The 21334-nt window shown below is 41.9% G+C and overlaps 1 protein-coding gene across 4 annotated transcripts in view; it reads right to left on the minus strand.

Moving 5' to 3' along the window:
• Positions 1-21334, minus strand: part of RGL1 (ral guanine nucleotide dissociation stimulator like 1) — a 60730-nt gene that overhangs the window by 4474 nt on the left and 34922 nt on the right. For all 4 annotated transcript variants that reach the window (XM_085511209.1, XM_015869825.3, XM_085511208.1 and 1 more), the window contains 11 exons: positions 16276-16460; positions 13611-13735; positions 13123-13338; positions 9949-10052; positions 9105-9189; positions 6725-6814; positions 5098-5184; positions 4252-4284; positions 3430-3551; positions 2828-2917; positions 635-821 (listed from right to left, as the gene is read on the minus strand). In XM_085511209.1, coding sequence (XP_085367335.1) covers positions 635-821; positions 2828-2917; positions 3430-3551; positions 4252-4284; positions 5098-5184; positions 6725-6814; positions 9105-9189; positions 9949-10052; positions 13123-13338; positions 13611-13735; positions 16276-16460 — 1324 coding nt within the window. The remainder of the gene's footprint in view (positions 1-634; positions 822-2827; positions 2918-3429; positions 3552-4251; positions 4285-5097; positions 5185-6724; positions 6815-9104; positions 9190-9948; positions 10053-13122; positions 13339-13610; positions 13736-16275; positions 16461-21334) is intronic.

Genomic DNA, 21334 nt, shown 5'->3' on the forward strand with positions numbered 1-21334 from the left:
CTGCATCAATTGCTTCAGCACAATAAACATTGCAGCAGGCTGCTAAGCACAGAAGAGCTCACTGAACCTGAGCCAGCCTGGGGTGAAATGACCTGCTGCTGATTCACTCATGTTCTGATGATCGCATCTCCTGTTTCCTTTGGCTTTGCTTGGGGGAGCCTACAGATCCTCTGCCCTTATCACTGCTAACGTCACACTGCTGTGTGCTGGAGAGAAGTGCCACCATCTGCATGCAGGATGCTCTGGCTCCTCACCCCAGTTCCTATGGTTCCAAGGTAGAAATGCTGCCAGTCTGCCCCATCCCTCCCAAAAAGCATGATTGGGGGGGGCTGACAAATTAACTCCATACTGCTCCAAAGCTTCCTCTAAAACCAAAAACACCATCAGGAACCGCATTAAAATCTGGTTTCACGGAAGGCAAACTGCAGTCCGCCTGGTATCCTGGCAACACAAAAGGGATTGTTCAAAAAACCCCGACTGGATCACTTCCATTTTTACGCAGTTATTTTTAGAGTCTCTCTACTCCCTTAAAAGCAGTGCCCTAATCAAGACTCAAGGCTTGGGCAAATATCTAGGTGCAGTATCAACAGCCTGCCTTTGTCTAACAGTGCTGGCAATAAGCCCCGGGCTTTACCTTTTTCTGTGGCTCATCAGGAGTGTCTATGGGAGTGACGCAGACTTCTTCAGATTCAGAGTGGTTAGACTCACAGGATGACACACTGACCGAGTCCATGCTCTCACCAGAGCTCCCACTTGGAGTTGATTTGTGTTGCTCTTTGGTGGGCGTGCTGCTGGTGATCACCTCAGAGCCCAGAAACAGTCTAATATAGAAAACAAAGCATCACAGCCAGTAAGCAAAAGCAGAACAGAACTGGGTTGAGCAAAGCTGTCATTTGGTGCAAAAGCTATTGTACTGTTTTGCTTTTCTATCTTGAGTGGCCTATTGTTTTCATTTCCTCTCTACTGTTTATATCATTTGTCAAGAGAGTTTGCTGCACACTAACACAGTACTGTCTTGACCTTGTGTAAGCTCTGGCTGCAAGACCAAAATCAGGGCTAATGCTCAGTATCATAAACGAGGCTTCTCTTCAGTCTTATACATTTTCAGACTCTCTTGCCAGGAAGCGATTGATGGCAAATATGACACACTTACAAACTAAGCTAGAGGCCTGGCATCTCACTCCTTATGGACTGCTGCACACCACTGTCCCTCTAACATAAAGAAGCTCAAGACAGAGATACTGTGAGCTAGTAGGACGGTGAGTAATGGGTAATGTGTAGCCATATGCTGGGCAAAGGTCTTCAGAATGCAGATTCACCTCTACTGCACATTCCTGCACTCAGTGAAGCTGCCACAGACACCAGTTTCTCTCTGAGCTCAAACAGGCACACACACAATGAGATGGCAAGGAAGTGTAAATGACATAGATGACAGGCTCTCCCTCACTGAGACTCATTTCCAAATGCAGGTCAGGTAAATATAAAGGAGTGCCAAAGGAAACTAGCTTGTATAATACATAAAGCAGAGAAACCAAGTGAATTAGATGACATGTCAGCATGTAGTTAATGATTTAAAACAATTTAGAGTGGTGTCACTCAGTGGTTCCAGGAATACTAAGCCAGTCTTTTCTACAGCATTAATTTGCAGAGTACATTCCGCTTGTAGATGAAACCGGTCCTTACACAAAGCCTGCACAGTGCAAACAAAACCGATACCATGGTAAATTACAATACTGGAGCACTGAAACATGGTCAGAAATAAGAGACCAATCAGCAATGACAATTCCTACACTCAGCTGAGGCACACACCAAAGGAGAGACTCATGCAAGCTCTCAGTCGAGGCAGTGCCAGTTGCAAAGCTCATGGTGCCACAGCTTTTCACAACCAACTTGGATGGACTCAACAAACCTTCCCCAAACACCTACCCACACATTTTGTTCATTTTATTGTTTTGCACATCAGAACTCAGAACTCTGGACTGAAAAATCTGTTCTTCTTTCAAACCCTAGTATGTAGTAGTGCTGACTCATAATGAATAGCTATTTGCTCTTCCAAAGAAGCAAGGTATAAGAACTGCCAGGAAAGAACAGCTAAGAGCTGTTAAATTCATTGTTTTTCCCCTCACCTTGATGATGTTACTAACATGTGGGAGTCCCTTCATATCGCCTCTCACATCAGGTTCACACTTCTCACCTTTAGTATATTTTGACGTTGACCTGCACTTTGATTCTTTGCAGTTCCTGCTTGCCTGTTATTTCCACATCTGACTGGCTGCACACCCTTGCTCTTTACCACCCAAATCTTTAAGCTATTAAACTAAATTGGACCATTCCCCCACGATTATTTTCCTTTTCCAACATGAAGGCAGTTAGGCAGATTGTTTCTATTTTCAACGCCTTTTTGCCAACCTTAATTATAGTAAAATCCTGCAAGGAATTTTTGCATGTGGATAGTAAGTTAGACTAATAACAGGCCAGACTTTATCCTCATTTACTCTGTTTTATTACTGAGTTCAGGGAAGTTTTTGCACAATAATTGTACCGAATTTTTAATCCAATGCTAAAATTGCTCATTTTCCTGCCTCTTAAAAAGGTTTGTTTGTCTCTAATCTCCTTCATCATTAGTAGTCCTCACAATCAGTTATAACAATAGAAGAAGACAGCTTCAGACAGAATTCAGAGTTTCTGGCCAATGGGGTCTCCTAAAAGTAATGTGGTGGTCTGGGTTCCCAGCCAAGTTTTCAGCTGGTGAAACAACTTCTGCTTGTTGAATTCATTCTGGCTCATACCAACACATGCAGCGCTGCTATATCCCAGTCATACTCACAGGCTGAGCCTCTTCACCATGCTTTTCCGAGGTTTTGGTGACATGGTGCTTGCATCAACAGCTGTTTCAATCTCACACGAGAGGCTGTAACTGCAGGACAGAAAGCACCGGCTCAGTTTTTACATACAGCAGTATTATTTACATATGTCAAAGCAGTAACGTGTTCAAGAAATTTGAGAAATCTTCAACTACTCCCACCTCACAGAAGAACTGTAACCCCACAAAGAGGAACACAGCCCACATTTTGCCATGAGCTCTGCCTTGCCTCCACTACTGCTGCCTGTGTCCACCACCCAAGCGCTTTGCACCCTGATGTCCTTCAGGGTCATCTGAGTGTGTCTGGCTATGCAGACAGGCCAGACACAACAGGCTCACATCTTTCAGTCAGAACCCTCATTTCCAATCTCAGAACTAAGCCCTGCTTAGTGTCAGGCAGTTTTTTCTACAGCTGTTGAGCAGCAGACAGATGTATTTCCACCATGCTGGAGTAGCAGTGTGTGCTAGATCTGTAAGAGAATCCCTGAAAACTGACATAACATATCCAGGTGGGCATGGAGTAAGAAAAGCAAAGCCTGCTTAACCATTTGGATGCAAAACCATACCTCTCCTCCTCGCTTAGAAGCTGCTGCCTCCTGAACCACTGGATGAATTTTTGGTCTGGTGTCATGCAATAGCTGTTACACGCAGATTGCAAGAGCTTAATTTGGGCGATGACTTCAAATTCCTAAGAAATAATCAAACAGGTATTCTATTTAGAAAACAAGACAAAAACCAACCAGACTCATTCATATAAACAGAAAACAAGATAAAGCTGAACAGACTCATTCATATACTAAATATATGCAACAACTGTCTTGGCACAAACTTACTGTGACTTCAGGTTCGGTTGCAGCTGACAAACTATTTCAACAAGCAGTTCACAAACAATGAAATCTGCTGTAGTTTCTGTTTGTTTGTTTTGTCCCCCAGTATCCTTAATGTGCACTGAAATGTGAGCAGTTTATTAAAGGTGCACCAATTCAAAAACAAGCACAAGGAATCATGCTCCACCACAGTGTTTTCCCAAGTGCAGCATCAGTGTGAGCCAGCTGAGCTGCAGCACAGCAGCTCCTCTTCCACAAACAGCAAAGGGTTACAAGTTCACTAATTACTCATTATCAGTAACCTGAACTATGCAGTTATACATAAAAGGTAAGTCCAAGAAACAGTTTATGGATCTGGGAAGCGGCTAAGGAAGGAAATGGCTCCATCACAGCCAAATCCAAGTCATTTTCAGGCCCTGGAATAGAGATATGGCACAACTTTATTCAAACAAATGTGATCCAACCTGTTGCATATGCCTGAGCAAAGAGAACAGGCGTCAACATGAGAATTGTCTAGAAATGGGCATCAATAAACTGAAAATGACAGAACATGCAACTTACCCTTCGTCTCTTCTCAAAATTTATCAGGCCACCCTGTTGGAAGCAAAGAGGAAGGATCAGAGTAGAAGAGCACATGCTCAGTTGAATTTAATCACAAACAAGATGGAGTAGCACACTAACATAACACTCACTCCTGCCCTGAGCAAGGACCTTCTAAAAACACCTGTTTCCCAATTGGATGAAAATCACAGCACTCATACAGGTGGATCTCCAAACATTATCTGTTTTCTTGGCAATCTGCTCAAGAATTAAAGTCCAGCACAAGAAAGCTGCATTGAGATCAGGTCTGAAGAAGTCCTTGCATGCAGGAAACAAACTTGGCTTCTGCCTATACTGTGAGTTCAGCAGTGTTCCCAGCAAGCTTCAGGATCACCAGCTGAACACAAAGCACAGAGGAATGGGAAACTGCCAAAAAGAAAATGGATATATAGCAATCTCATTCAAGCCTGCTTTAGTGCAGTTGGGAAAACAAACAACAACCAAACAAGCCAGCAGCAGTTACCAGCCCAGACAGAAGTATAATTACTCATTCCTATCATAACCATCAGCACCAGCACAATTAAGCCTGGGTGCCTGCAGCAGAGCTCCTCAAGTATCTGCAGTAATTGGGATCCAATTTTCAGAGGTGTCTAAAAAGGTCTGAAACAAACACCTCTGAACACCAGCCCACTCCTCAGGCTCTGTTATGTGATCAGACTCCTGCAATCCTGTTACCCTTCCTGTGCTCACTTGTTCCTCCAAATCTGAGAACTGCACATGAACACAGTAGGAGACAGAGGAACACAAACGCTCAGTGCTATGCAGGCAGGGAGAGCACTTAGGATTGAAAACGTTGCTCCAAATTACCTCGATGTAATCCTGAAGGGCTGTGTCCAGCATGGTGAGATCAGTAAGAAAGGTACCGAGGTAAGGGACGGTGCCTTGCATTACTCCCTGCAAATGATCAGAGTAGAGTTGGATGGACCAGGAAATAGTAATTATTAGAATGCTCAAACAATACTAAAAGAAGAAATAAAAGCAACCTGCTTAACCAAATGTCAGTCTTTTTACTGAAGCTTTCTTTCATTGCATCACCTTTGGTATCTAAGCTAGAATTTAAATTAAATCCTATTGAGAAGCAGGATGCTTTTACAGATGTTGAGGAGTAGCTTTATACTGCAAGTGACTGAGAACAGTGACTGAGAAACCCTACTCATGGGAGGAGCACTGAGAGTCCCCTGGTTACCTGCTGGGAACCATCCTGCCTAGCTGATGGAAAGCTCTTTCTGCTTCATCCCAGTGGGATTTTACTCAATTGCACTGCATTTTACTTAGCATTCAGATATTAACTTTCTAGACTGCAACCAGCCTTAGGGTTCAGGCCGTTCCTACACTCATGAAGGAAATGCTTGTTCCTACCATCCAAAAGGATCGCTAGTTTTTTCCAGGCAAGCTAAAAGACAAACAAAAAATCATATTCAGCAGTTTTGCCTTCCTATCCCAGATCTCTCTCTTTTTTCCCCCCGTTCTTTCAAATCTTTGCCAACTTCGAGACAAAAGCCATTTTCACCAGCAGACTGGAAACCAGACGTTTTACAAAGCAATCTCTGTGAAGCTCTGTGCAGTTTTCAAGCTGGTATGTCAGGAGCTTCATGAGCTTGTTGAAAAGTAAATGATATTTCCGCTCTGGCCAGAGCTAATTTTCTTTATCACAAAAATCCCTGTATTTACATTTCATCTTTTACTAAGAAACAATTGTGTAGCTTTCCCCATTACTGTCTAAAGGATAACGAGAGTAATTGATGGGGTTCTCGCTTGTGAGGCAGAAACAAGACAGCTGAAAGCGATAAGTACATGTTTATACACATCACTCATTTTACACAACATGCTCAGTGTATCTCTGTAAGATTTGAAACTCAGGCCAGGCACTTGGCTCAGTGTCCACCCTGAACAGCTGGTTTGGATGTGAAACATATGCACGTGGGGACAGGAGTAGCAGACTGATGCACCCATTCATCTCCTGTCAGGGAGCAAGGGAAGGTCGGCACCAGGGAACACAGTGTGGTCCCTACATACATCGCATACATCCACCAAATCCTTTGATTCTGGGGTGTTCTCAACATCAGATTCCTGAGCACATCACCTATGCTGATGCTCGATCTGTCTCCTTTGGCACCTCAGTACACAGACAGGTGTTACTGGAGTACAAGGAGAACCGGTTTGCACCACAACCCACAGCTCGCACAGCCTGGCAGCACAGTGTAACACATTCAGTATGACATAGTCTAAGATTTGCGGTTCACTTGTTTGGTATCAGCTGATCAATAGCATTGATTATTAGTAATTTTCTGTGTGTGACAGAATCCACAAGAACATTACCACCTGCACACTCCCCTTTTTAGATACCTGTCTAGCTTCTGCTTCTCTCATAATACACCATGATAGACTTAATCACGTTACCAGTTCAAAAAGGGGAGGAGGGCACCAGACGCACCATATCTTTTTGAAGCTGAAGACGTCTCTGTGTTCTTTTCTGATTCTCTTTCACACTGCTGTCCAGATTTGCAAATTTGGACGTTCCTTCCTGTAAGTGATGTAAAAGGCAGTTGATGGAAGAGGTAATCGGTAAGCTGGCAACAACATCTGTGTAAAGTCATTGCAAATATATTTAACGAGACAAGCTAGGTTAGCACAATTCTTTGGGTATACATACATGTGCTGCTTTTCTATTGTAAGTCTCCCAAGAGTTTAAATCTGAGATGCTTAGGCATATTTAGGTGTCTGGATGCTTCTATGAACTCCATCCTGACACTCCCAAGCTCAAGATTTCTATTTAGTTTTCTGATGAGGACTGCTATGAGTAAACATCTCTGTCTTATGTAATGCTTTGCTGTTTTTTTCTTAGGCTGTAACACAGAGATCCAACTAACCTCTGTGGCTTATTGACTAATCCAAAAACACGCAGGAAACTGAAGTAATAGGTTTTGATCTCCACAATTCCTATGAATGGATGAACTATTTCACAATACATCTGGGAAATAGCCCCAGATCCATAAGGGATGCTGGGAGTTACTGTTATTTTTTCCAGTGGCCAGATAGATGTGGCATGAATCATCAGGATCTTTTTAACCTTGCACAAAAAAACAGCCTGCACTCGTAAAGAGCCTCTCACTACAACGTTTACTTCTCTCAGTCACACTTAATGAACAGATCGATTAAACTCTGCATTTCCTTCCTTGACTTGAAAAACAGAAGCAATGGAAAAGAATTATCCATGTCCTCAAGATACTGGAAGGTGAATGAGATACTCTAGAATTGTAGAATCACAAAATGGCCTGGGTTGAAAAGGACCACAATGATCATCCAGTTTCAACCCCCACTGCTATGTGCAGGGTCACCAACCACCAGACCAGGCTGCCCAGAGCCACATCCAACCTGGCCTTGAATGCCTCCAGGGATGGTGCATCCACAGCCTCCTTGGGCAACCTGTTCCAGTGCATCACCACCCTCTGTGTGAAAAGCATCCTCCTAGTATCTAACCCAAACCTCCCCTGCCTCAGTTTAAAACCATTCCCCCTTGTCCTACCACTATCCACCCTTGTAAACAGCTGTTCCCCCTCCTGTTTATATGCTCTCTTCAAGTAGCAGCAGCCAACAGGCAGGCTCAGAAGCTAAAGCTACAGCTCACAGCAGAGCCGTTGTTTGGGGAAGAGAGAACAGAGCACTCCCTTCTCTGTGCCAGACAACCTGTTTCATGTGGTGTTTTGTCTGCTCTGCACTTAAATTTGCAGGATGGATAGACAAGGTCAAACACAACCTCCTCAAAGAGACAGCTTATAGAGACACAAAGCAAAGACTTTAAGGATGCAGAGTACATGAATCCTCCAATCATTCCAAATCAGTCCACAAGAACTAGGGGAGGGGTTCTAGCTAATTCTATGGAATTTTTCTCCTCTCACTGCTATCAAAATGTTTTGCAGAACTGCTTACAGCAGCTGGAGAGAGTGATGTGTTGGGAGCCAAAAGGTCTGGGCTTGGATGGGGTTGTTTCATCTTTTTAATATTTAGTTCAAACAAACCATTCCAAACACACATTTTTCCTCTATGCTTATTACTGTCTCACCTGCTTTAAAACTGAGCTATAGGCTGACTGTGAACGGGTGATAAACAACAGACTGCATCTGAATGCACTCACCAATCACTCGGGAGCAAAACACAGTGTTTCAGATATCAAGGATTAGTTAGAAATGCCAGAAAGACTGAATAGAACTGCCAAGAAGTAAATTAGTTAGCTGGTTTAGAGGAACTTCTTATGTAAAAATAAAAATAATAAATGGCCACTGACACATTCCTCAGATTCTACATAATATCAGTTTCTCTGCTAGTTTTTCTCACTCCATTCAAGCTCCTGAGCTTGCTGGGGTTTGCACACCAGTCAAACTATTCCAGACAGAGCCTGCTTTGTTGTCCATCTGGCCACACACAGAGCAGGAAGATTGTTCCTTTGAGATTCCCGGTCCTATTTTCTAGTTCCAAGGAAGGTACAGGTCAGTCGGATAAACATCTTGGTTTAATTCCTCAGCTGAAGTTCAGTGGCATTGTTCCAGTGAAGTCACAGTGGTGCAACGCAGTCAAGAATCTTGCTAGATCTGCTTTCCACTCATCAGTGCAGACCTGAACCTTTCCAGATCTGCTCAGCAACAAACAATGAAATCACCTCATCCTAGCAAAAAAGTGTTACAAGCTATGGACTGTTTCTTCCCTGAAGCACTGAAGTAGCTTAGGAAGAGATGAGTTCTGGCAGCTGGGTGGAAAATGGGCTAACTTCAGATTTCATTGGGATTACGAGCCTTGTAACTCAAGCTAATTCTCACCTTCATTAGCAGCTCCCTACTTGTCAAATAATTGTCATGATCTGAGAAGATATCAGACAGCTCTTCAAACATCAGCATTCTGTCCCTGCACAGGAAAAGAGTTGAATAATTCAGGTCATTAGTAAGCACTTTAAATAAGATCAGATTACTCTTTAGCCTTTTTTCTCCCTCATGAATCAATAACAGCAAAGCATATAAAAAAATAACATCAAGGTGCACTCAAGGAGAATCAGCACATCTCCTAGGAACCCTCCAGAGACCTTGTGGTGCTCCAAGAAAAGGCAGAGCTTTATTTGACAGCACCATACAAGCTACAGGTACTAAGATTCAGACTCTGAACAGGATTTTCAGTCACAATGCTACAAAATTCCTGTAGGAAAGTAGATAAATGGATAGGAAGGAGCAGAATATTTATTGTGAGACATATCCCAAGTACTTAATTTTTGCCTTGAATCATGTCCTCTGGAAAGCTAGAAGCATTCAATGCATAAGATCCTTTCTGTCGTCCAAGACTACAAACCTGAGATAGCAATATTTTGAACAAGAAAACAGGGCAGTGGAAGGAAAGGGGAATGGGCTGTGGGAGATCCAATATGCTGAAAAGGATGGAAGAGTCCCAGTGTCCCTGAGAACAAGCTGATCTCTCAACAGCAAAGAGGAGCAGTGAGACCCAAAACAAGGGGTCTGAGCTTCACAGGAATGACAGGTTCTCCTGAAAGAGAACAGATATCCATGAAGGAGTAGAGGGAGAAGGCTCAGAAAAAGATGATGAAGAGAAGGAGCACTTCTTGCCTTTGGGACCAGCCACAGGAACAGTTAAAACAAGGGGAGAGAGGGGGCTTACTTTGGAACAGCTGCCCAGGTCTTCTTTAGCCGATAGATGGAGTTGGACTGCAGTGCTGAAACGATGGCTCTCAAGGAGGAAAAATTCTTCAGGATCCTACATTCCTGCAAAAGGAGTGGTTAGAAATACAGGAGCATTAAAGGTCAGCATTACAGCTAGGTTAGTGCTCTTCTATTTGACTGGTGTCATGCTTGCTACATATTCTCACCGCTAAGCAGGCAGCTGTACAAATATCAAGCATAAAAAATACCATTCCCCCTCCAAATAACAAATACTTTATAGGCTTTGGCACTTATTTCTTGTTTTCTTCACTTTCATGTATTTATGAAGTTGTTGCAGCACTATGGAGTCCAGTCCTAGAATAAAATAAGTTGAACTGAGCTCACAAAGCCAGGCTAAAGAGCACATTTGTTATGCTTCTTAAAAAGCCCTTTATGGTTACTGACCCCTTATGCCCTTTAGGGGAAAATAATCAGGCTTCACCTCTGTATGTGGTATATAAAATGTAAACCCTCAGTCATCTTAGTGTCAATTGAAACTAAAGATATGATTGGAATAACCAGTTATTCAAGTACATGCACCCTGGTAAAGAGTAAACCTTCTAAGTTTTTCCAGAGTTGGGATCAAATCCTGACAGAGTTCATAGCCATATGGAGCTTCGCTGTGGCAAAATCTCCTATGGAAAAGGATACTCGAAAACTTAGACTGCCAAAGAAGAGCACAGGTGCCCAGTAAGGCAATTGTATTAGACAGAACAACTCCCACATATTTACCTAATATACATATATATAATCATAGAATGGCCTGGGTTGAAAAGGACCACAATGATCATCTAGTTTCAATTCCCCTGCTATGTGCAAGGTCACCAACCACCAGACCAGGCTGCCCAGAGCCACATCCAGCCTGGCCTTGAATTCACAACCTCCTTGGGTAACCTGTTCCAGTGTGCCACCACCCCATATATTTATGTGTGTATATATACATATTAATAATCTGTGTGACTTAAGATACAGCTAAGAACTTGTGAAGGCCAAGTTCAAGATCATGTGGTAGGACACACAAGCTCTGAAAGCTAATCTTGCGTGGTTTGCAGCCAAAGAAGGCACAGCTCTTCAGAGACTGACACCTCTGAGAACGAAACCCTTCTTTCTTCACATTCAGCTTGAAATTCAGGCTGCGGAGAATATGGATTTAGAGGTAAATTCTTAACATTTTCTCAAGTATGACAGGATTTTGGACTGCAAGCTCCAGTTTGGAACCATCTTGACTTAAAATGCATGTCATATGATTAAAAGCTCATTAGGAATTCAATATTGGATTTCACGTTCTCAGTGTTCTAACTGACTGCTGCCTAAACTTTAGCAAACTTCCATTTGCATAAAGGAATTTTTTAGACTGCTTTGAACAACTTCATTTCACGCTGTGTCCTTCTCAAGGGGAAAACCAGAAGGAATCCTGCAGAGTGCTCTGAAAGAACTTGGATTTTGTTAAAAATTAAACATAACGGGATACTAATTATTTCAGTTTTACTTCTTATTTTTAAAGAAAATACTGCGTGAATAAAATTGGCTGCTCCTGCTCAGGAGCCTTAGATGGAGGTGGAAGGGAGAGGGCTGCAGTTTATTCAGCTTCCCTTGTAATCTAAGAAACAGAAGTCATGAACGGATAAGAAATGCAGAACTCCATGCTGCTAAGTTACAGAGTTCGCAGTCAGTGAATAACTGCACTTTAATGAGTGGATTATTTTCTAATTCAGGCATCTAACTATTCCAAACACTTATTTGCATGCACAAAGCAAGCAGCCTTCTTCAGAAGTGGGCAGCTGACTTCATATGCAAGTAGCTGTTCTACATGTACGATTACTTTGCAGAGTGTGCACATGCATTTTCATGTGCCTAGCAAAGATTGGAGTATTTAATTAAGTGCATGAACTAAGTAAAGGGAGAAGTACTGGATTAACAGAGGCGAAGAGTCATGTTCTCCATCCACAAAACAAGCATTCTGGTGACTGGCCTGGCTTCCCTGGCCCTTCCTGCTGCCCTGTGATGAGCAAGAAGCAGCTTCATGCTTGCTTGCCCAGACTGCAGCCCAGCTTGCCCCATGACAGCCCCATTAACTAGTAGCTTCTGCAAGCTGGAGATCTGCACACAGGAAATAAGAATCAAACTTCCTAATCCATTCACATGGGCTATAAAGTGGTTAGAGGTGAAAGAACTTCCCCATACCAGCTTCCTGAACCATGCAGTTGCTGGAGCTTAGGTGCCAGTACTAACAATGCTGCCTCGGAAAGCACAGACATGCATTGTCAAGGTTGGAAGGTGTCTGTTTGGCTTGAGCCTTTTAGACTGCTTGTTTTGTAGAGCTTTGAAAGAATCAATGTGATTCTTCAAACAAAGTCAACAGATATCCATATTAAAGTGCTTTAAAGTTCTTTTCAAAAAGGAGGCCTAGTTTAGGTGCCAGCTGTCCAGTGCTCTGAATGGGACTTATTAAAAATTCTACAGTAAAATATAACTGATAAAATCCAAGAAATAAAATAACTAGAGTTATGCAAAGAAGCTATGAAAAACTCTATTGTGCCAAGATTAAAAAACACATGACCTCTTAAAGGACAAAGGAATTGAGGCAAAAAGGAAGAGTGTAGTAGAGAGAAATAAATATAAGACAATGAAAAAGTAGAAAAGTGAGATGATAAGACCAGTACCATATCGTACCTTTCCCTTCATTTAAAACTGTTAGCCCTTGTCCTGTCACTGCACTACCTCACAAAGGGAGTGTATTGGGGATCAACCACCATGTCATTTCTGGCACTGATGTGAGCAGTACTTTCTTACCAGGGAACTCAACTGACTGAATTTATATCCATCTTACCATAAATATTACATTATCAAGTGTGTAGCACTCCCCATCTGCAAGGCACATTATTTGCCTCATTTATTAATTAGTATTCTCCACCCTGCAAAGAGAGAAACATCAATCCAATTTCCATATAGGAAAAGTAACTAGGGAAAAGGTGGTGGTATCAATCGGCTATTAGCAAGAAAGCTGGCCAAATCTAGAAAGAATTAGAGCTAAGATGGGCCTGAGGTCAATGCACACAACCCCTTCCTTCCTCTCCCTCACTCCAAAGCACCTGCATGGGGAACATCAAACAATGTAGAATAAATGCTTTACATGTGCGATATGAATCCACTTCTCAATGATCTTGGCCCTCTGCTGTGTTTTGAGTTCTTTGCTCTTCAGGATAGTGCTGACAACGCATTTGGTGACCGCGTTGAACTGAGAGATGGTGGCTCTGATGGTAGGTGCCAGGTGCTTGTTTTCTTTCTTATCCCTTCGAGACCAGATGCATCCCAAACAGTGGTGGGGCACAACTTTCTTGAAGAGCTTCTAAAGTGAAACAGAGGTGTCTAAGTCAGTAGGATCCTCCTAGGTCTCTATTGTCCAAAAGAAATCTATGTTAGAAGTCCAGTGCCATATTAAAACATAAATACTTGTTTTCTCTTAGCTTAAAATATAAACTTCAGCATACACTTTATAGCCTTGATCCCAAGCAGAACTTTTATATTGAAATCATTAGAAAGGAAACACCACAAGAAAAAAACTCAGAAAGGCAGCAGTATTTCCCCTAGCATTACAAGTAGTACATATACTGTACGTACTGCATCCATGTATGTCAGCTGCTCTGCCACAAGGTCTTCCCGGAAAGAAGAGAATTCTTCTGGACCACTAATTTCCATTTCCTCTTCATCATACAGATTACAAGGGGAAGTGCTATGGAACTCATCTGTGCAGGATGGAAAACATGACTTAGTAAACGTATACAGTAAGCAGTGAATCAAAGCAGCTGTTACTGTAATTACATTCCAAAACCACTGCATTAGGGATGTTCTTACATCCAGAGTTCACCTCCTGTATGTGGAAAGAAAAGGAGGTATCAGTTATCTTGGTACCGTATGCACTTTCACAAGACAACATGGACAATATTGAAGAGAAGCTATTCAGCATTGCACACCATGTCCCAGATGTTTCTCAGATGTTCTGAGAAGCAAACTCAGAAAGCAGGGCTGCTGGGAATGATTGCTCACTTTAAACAACAAATTAATCCAAATATAGATCTTCTCAGCTGTCTTTGACCTGTGGGAACTGAACTCAGGGAAGAAAATCAATGGGTACACATCAGCAACCTTGCTCACTTACCTGCGTTAAGTAAGGAGACCACTTGGGCACTGTGTGTTACACACATGTTAATGACCAAGTAAATTTGGCACTGCACCACATTATGCACTGACATGGTATTTCTGAAACATCCGGCAAGAAAGATTTTAGTCGAGGGATGAAATGTTTCTTTTCTCTCATTTCCTTTATCCTTTATTCCATTAATTACTCCCACTTGCCTCTCTGCCAAACCTGGAAGTTGATTTTAGCTCCTATTCACACACTATGGGAGCTCCTATGACATTTCAGCTTATGGAACAGGAAACTTATGAAGCAGGATAAGGGTATGTGTCAAGCTTGACGCTGCACACAGCATATCTGCATTACCACAGTTGTCTATTGTTTCAGTAGATTGTGACCCCCAATAACGTAAGCTTTTCCTCTGTCCTTGGATACCAAGCAGCCAGCCATTCAAATAGGAAAAAACAGCCACAAACACTTCCTTTGACATGGTAGTAACTAGGAAGAAAAGCTTCATAGCAACAAGGCTGTGACTCAGGCTGTATTTTGTTGCAGCCTGGTAAGATGAGTTTTTGGTTTGGCTTTGTATTGATTTCAGATTGATATTGGTTTTTGGTGGGTTGTTGGTGAGGGTTGAAGTAAGAGGACCAGCTGAATAACAGCTGCTTATTTCAACTCTGTGACAATGGGGAATCTGCTGATGGTTAACCACTCAGCTGCTGCAGCAGTCTTCAGACTTTGGCTGAACATCAGAAATGCCGAGACTCCCAGTCCTCCCCAGAATGAACAGAGGGCTCCCACGCTGTACTGTACTATTCACACAGAACCTGATGTCTCATTCAGAAATTAAAAGAGAATGAAGTCATTGGTGAGCCTCACAGTATTGCCCGTTAGCATTACCAGCTACCAGTTAATAAGATGTAGTCTACATAAATCCCAGGGTACTGTTCAGCATGTGAAAAGAAAGAAAGAAAGAAAGAAAGAAAGAAAGAAAGAAAGAAAGAAAGAAAGAAAGAAAGAAAGAAAGAAAGAAAGAAAGAAAGAAAGAAAGAAAGAAAGAAAGAAAGAAAGAAAGAAAGAAAGAAAGAAAGAAAGAAAGAAAGAAAGAAAGAAAGAAAGAAAGAAAGAAAGAAAGAAAGAAAGAAAGAAAGAAAGAAAGAAAGAAAGAAAGAAAGAAAGAAAGAAAGAAAGAAAGAAAGAAAGAAAGAAAGAAAGAAAGAAAGAAAGAAAGAAAGAAAGAAAGAAAGAAAGAAAGAAAGAAAGAAAGAAAGAAAGAAAGAAAGAAAGAAAGAAAGAAAGAAAGAAAGAAAGAAAGAAAGAAAGAAAGAAAGAAAGAAAGAAAGAAAGAAAGAAAGAAAGAAAGAAAGAAAGAAAGAAAGAAAGAAAGAAAGAAAGAAAGAAAGAAAGAAAGAAAGAAAGAAAGAAAGAAAGAAAGAAAGAAAGAAAGAAAGAAAGAAAGAAAGAAAGAAAGAAAGAAAGAAAGAAAGAAAGAAAGAAAGAAAGAAAGAAAGAAAGAAAGAAAGAAAGAAAGAAAGAAAGAAAGAAAGAAAGAAAGAAAGAAAGAAAGAAAGAAAGAAAGAAAGAAAGAAAGAAAGAAAGAAAGAAAGAAAGAAAGAAAGAAAGAAAGAAAGAAAGAAAGAAAGAAAGAAAGAAAGAAAGAAAGAAAGAAAGAAAGAAAGAAAGAAAGAAAGAAAGAAAGAAAGAAAGAAAGAAAGAAAGAAAGAAAGAAAGAAAGAAAGAAAGAAAGAAAGAAAGAAAGAAAGAAAGAAAGAAAGAAAGAAAGAAAGAAAGAAAGAAAGAAAGAAAGAAAGAAAGAAAGAAAGAAAGAAAGAAAGAAAGAAAGAAAGAAAGAAAGAAAGAAAGAAAGAAAGAAAGAAAGAAAGAAAGAAAGAAAGAAAGAAAGAAAGAAAGAAAGAAAGAAAGAAAGAAAGAAAGAAAGAAAGAAAGAAAGAAAGAAAGAAAGAAAGAAAGAAAGAAAGAAAGAAAGAAAGAAAGAAAGAAAGAAAGAAAGAAAGAAAGAAAGAAAGAAAGAAAGAAAGAAAGAAAGAAAGAAAGAAAGAAAGAAAGAAAGAAAGAAAGAAAGAAAGAAAGAAAGAAAGAAAGAAAGAAAGAAAGAAAGAAAGAAAGAAAGAAGGGAAGGTAGCTTACGATTGTTTTCTATTTCTTGCTTCTGGAACTGCTCCAGAAGGTTCTGTGCCCTCCTCTCTGGGTCAGAGCCAGGCATGCTCTTCTGCAGGTATTCCAGCAACTTCAGTAAGCACGGGTAGCTGGGCGGCTCTCTGAAATCCTCAGAGCACTGATCAAGCCACGCTCGTAAGATTGATGCTATTGCACTGAAAGCAAATACACAGAGAGCACATCGTTTGTACAGCTTCTGCCAATTGCACGTATCTGTATAAAAATGAAAACACCACAACTTTCATATCCCTCATGAAGGTAGTACAAGGATGTTTTTTGAGCACAGAATTTCATCTGTTCTTTCCTATGCATGGAATCTGACTAAGATACCACTCAGATTTTGCAGGGACTTGAGTGAAGCTGCTCCTGATTTGCTCTACTACAAGTAGATCCAACTACAGCCCCAAAATCTATAGTAATGATGAATCAAAATCTGTTTAAATATGAGGCCTTTTTATTGAATTTGGGATATCAAATAGTAATACATAAAGCAATTAAGAAAATAATTTAAAAAGATAACAATTTCACAAGCATATAAGATCAGCATCCTCAAATAAAGCCAAATCATTTCCTATCTCTGGGATTCATTATGGTCCTGCTTCCCTGTATTGTACTTTGTTAAGCTAGAAAGGCAAGACTTGCCAGCTACCTTGGAGTTAGCCTTTGTTTAAGCAGTTGAAGTATCTTCGCTTAGCTGTACCGTGACCATATTTGACTGACTACCAGACATAATGCACACAATCAGAAGCAGAATATAATTCCTTAATTCACTCCTGTACCAGTGGAAAACGCCGTGGAACAGCATGGCTGCAATGTTTGCTCAGTTATTGCTCCCTGGGACCTTGTGGAAAAATACAATGGAGGAAGAAGGTATTTGTGGCTCCTTCCGGATAGCAGCTTCCCAGTGGAAGTGCTAAATCAAACACTTCCTCTGGTGTCTTTCCTCTCATCAATCACACTGCCCAGTCTGGGAATGCAATCCCAAGCAGAGTCCTGCACACCGTATTACTCAGAGGTGCCTGCTTCCTTAGGAAAGAGGCTGCCTGTTCACCAAGCCTGTGTGTGCTGGAAAAAGCATTGTAAGCCTGAAACCCCACAAGTGCAGATCATTAGTGAGACTGTCATATGTGTGCAGGTAAAAGACTGACAACAACTTGTGCAGTACGGGCAGCACTGAGCTGCCAGCCCTCCGCAGCAGGCTGGAAGAGCTGAAAAGGTTGAGCCCAGAAGAAAGACTGGGTCTGCTAATCTCTGGATGAAAATGTGTAACAGAAACATTAGCAGAATCTGGATTTTACCCTTAGTTCAAAGAGAAGGAGTAACCATCAAATTATACCACGCAAGAAGATATCTCCCTCTCATTCAAGGAAAGGATGCTTGAAAATTACAGCAGTTTTTAAGAAATGAAAGACTCTGAGACCTTCCTATCCATGGTTCCACAAGCATGACACACCAACAAGGACCTGTCTCACGGACACATAGGGTGGCACTGAAAACAGGACATAACATGAAAGCACAATGCTCTGTTCCATAAGGAAATGCACCATTGACATCAAAATTCCTCAGAAAAGGAAGTCTGGGATATTTTCTCTGGGAAACTAAGACTAATCCTCTATTTCAAGCCTCTTCCAGCCAGCAGTCATAAAGGCTGCAGCAGGGAAGAGAGGTGAGCTGCACTTCCTGCTGTCATGGAAAGTCGGGGGAGATGTCTGGGAGAGAAGAAATGCAGTATTTTAGGGAAGCAGCTCTTCACACTGCCTTCAGGAAACAGCCGAGATGAACTAAGTGAAGCAGTCCTGAATTGCAGGTGGGTCTTTCTTGGCTCCACAGCTCCTTAGGATCTGCTGTGTAGTTAGAGGTGAGAACTTAGCCCCACAGTGAAAACAGTATTCACATCTACAGAAACCTCTGATCAAGTAGTATACACTAACCTCATTTCACAACGCCCTCATGCAATAGCAGAATCCCATACTCATATACAGTACATGAAGAGAAGGGCTATGCTGTCAGGAGCAACTTCAAACCATAGGCATCCAGTCTGAGACACCAACGTGGCAGCTCAACAAGCATCTGTGCTCCCCTCGTGGCAACCAGGCACCTGGCCTTCAAAGTTTCTCAGAGTCCTCAAAAACATGGTATGCAAAAGTAGTGGTTCCATGTTTGCCACATTATCAGCTGGAAAACAGAGAGGTACAAGCCAGGAGGACCTGTCTCACTATTTGTTCAATACGAACAGAGATTACACATTTATACCACTATACAATGAGAAAGCTGGAAGCCAACCAAGACAGCTTTCCTTGCAGAGCTGCACACAGATGCTACCAGCATCTGTTGTTAACCAGCAACACCTGGTTAATTCAGCTGTATGGTGGTGCTCAGAATAAACTAATAGTTAAAAAAAGCTAAAGATGGCCCCTCCACTGTACTCCTCACAACCCTGTTTAACTTCCAGTCCCACACAGATGCCATTTTGCAAGCTCCATCCACTTTAGTCTATTGTTTCTTCTGCTTCCCTCTCTGATACTGTGACAACTTCAAACTTCTAATTAGTGATAGTATTTGGAAAGCTGTCAGTAATACTGCTCAGTTGGGCTTGCTGGCAGGAAAAAATATGCTATTACAATTGTAAAGCTGCAAAGAGTGTTTAGAAGCAAAAAATAGCACACAAACACTCTGTGCTTCAGGTTTCACCTACAGCTCCAAAGACTCATCACTTTTGAAATGATTTGGCCCAGGCAAGCTTTCAGTGTGCATGCAGCAAGGGAGCAAGCTCTTTCCAGGTTAAGGTTATGGGTCCCAAACCTTTCACTGGGAGCTCTAGGACTGCTTTTCTCAGCCGGGCCAGATGCCACACCATCATGCAGGGAAGCCAGCATCACCAGCCCAGCTCTACTTCCCAAGAAGGATGATCACTGCCACAACAGGCAGCCAACGCCAGTGATGCTCCCAAGCCCTCACTCCTGCCTCCCCACACTTCTCATTTTCCCCTTTAATCCAGCGCATACCCCAAATACACAAACACCACTGCCCTATGGCTGCAGGATTTTTATCTCTTTTTCCACCACAGGCAAGGAAACACTGTACTTTGTTCCATATCCTGTGTGTTCTCTCCTGCTCTGTGCCTCCTTTCCCGACACCACAAACTCACTGTCATTCCTACTGATTCCACTGCCACAGAATAGGTTGAACAGGTATTTCTTTTTTTGTGAGCATTTACCAGTTCTGCAACACTTTCAAGGCAGGAACCTCTCCCCAGGACACTTTCTTGTACTAATATTGTTCACATACTGAGCTCAGTTTCCAGAGGTTTGACTGATGGCCACTTTCATAAGCTGAAGGATAAAGAGAGTTGAACACAGACCCAGCCTCCCAGAACAGGGTGAAGAGTTCACAGCTATTACAGACATTGATTTCTTTGCCAGCAAAATAATTTCAGTCAAGAAGGGAAATAGGAAAGAGAAAAAAGGTACACTCCAGCCTGCTGACCTCCCATCGCTTGACTTCCTAATTGGTGCGTCAGGGAGGAAAGCTTTCTGAAAATGGGCTGGAGGACTGCCCGCAGCTTGCAGGAGCTTTACATTTGCTGCCCTTAAGAAGAAACTCCCTACACTCAACAGACCCAGAGACAGAGCAATGGGAGCCTTCCATGATCTCAGACAGGAAAGAAACATCACAGACTGCATTTTTCACGGGCTGATTACGAGCTATAAATTATTACTTCCCTACATTTGCAGCTTGTAAGAAAAAACTTCATAATGTTTAAATCCTCTCCTTCCAACCACAGTCTCTGGGCTCTGTTCAACAATGCTTTCAGGTTCTGCACCTTTCAGAAAATCTTCCAATTTCTGCACCAGCTTTGCTGAAAATATTTCAGACTTTAAAACCTAGATATCGGAAGATGCATGTTTGGTTTTGTTCCTTTACAGATGGAAACACAGAACCACTCATCCACTCACTAGCTGCCAGGAAACAGGGTAAGACCCCAGTAGTTCTGAGTCTAACATCACTGCAAAACTGAGCTAGCAGAACATAGAGGAGGAGGAAAACGAGCCCTCCTATCACAGAGACATGAGTGATTCAGTTGGTAACACCGAAATTCTGCAAGAGCCACTCTCAGGCCTCCCCAGAGCCTTTTCCTTTCCATGCTGAACAGCCCCAGCTCTCAGCTTTTTCTCATAGGGAGGTGTTCCATCCTTTGGATCATTTCTGTGGCCCTTTTCTGGGCACACTCCAACAGGTCCACATCTCTCCCACACTGAAACTCAATATTAGTTGTGTCAGTTAAAAGTTAATCAAGAAGTAATCTGAGTCTGGGAATAGAGATTACAGCTTTCAGCTCGTATCACTAAAAGCATTGTTTCTATCTACCTCATCTGCAACACACAGTGGTTCAGTCACCTGAAGTCCTCAAGTGGGATTAGTTGCTTGGCCAGATGATCCCCTTCCCACAACGGGTCAAGGAGCTTGAAATATATTACACATGTCTATCTCATTAAAAATTCCCATCGTTTCATCAAACTGATCATTTTCATTTATATTTAACAAGTGTATGGTTTTACTTTGAATTGTCACGGTGCATTGTATCCATTATTTTCTTTTTGAAGGTCACCAGAAGTCCTGAGCTAAAAAGGACACAGAGTACAGTGAGCTCCGGAGATGAGGAGGCAACATCTTGACACAAGAGTATGTAGAATTAAGCAATATCCTGGGCAGTTTTGTTTACATGATGCTAGGAAGAAGAGCAAAAAGAATTGCTTATAACAGGAGACAGAGGGTCAGATGAGTTATTCCTTACAACTCCCTTATCAGACAATTAAGACAGGCATGGCATCGTGTTTCTGGAAACACGGGCCAAAGTCCATCTAACTCAGACATTTGGCCATTGCATCTGACCTTTGCCAATCTTTATTCTTCTGTTTCTGGCTTTCACACTGCTATCATAAACATTCTGACTGTCTGAAAGCAGTGAGAACTGTGGAAAGCAAGCTATTGAACATAAAGAGGGATAAGGCAGTGTTATTAAGGTCAC

Source organism: Coturnix japonica, chromosome 11, assembly GCF_054131305.1.
Source record: "Coturnix japonica strain WE chromosome 11, WE-NBRP24, whole genome shotgun sequence".
Taxonomy (NCBI): Eukaryota; Metazoa; Chordata; class Aves; order Galliformes; family Phasianidae; genus Coturnix; species Coturnix japonica.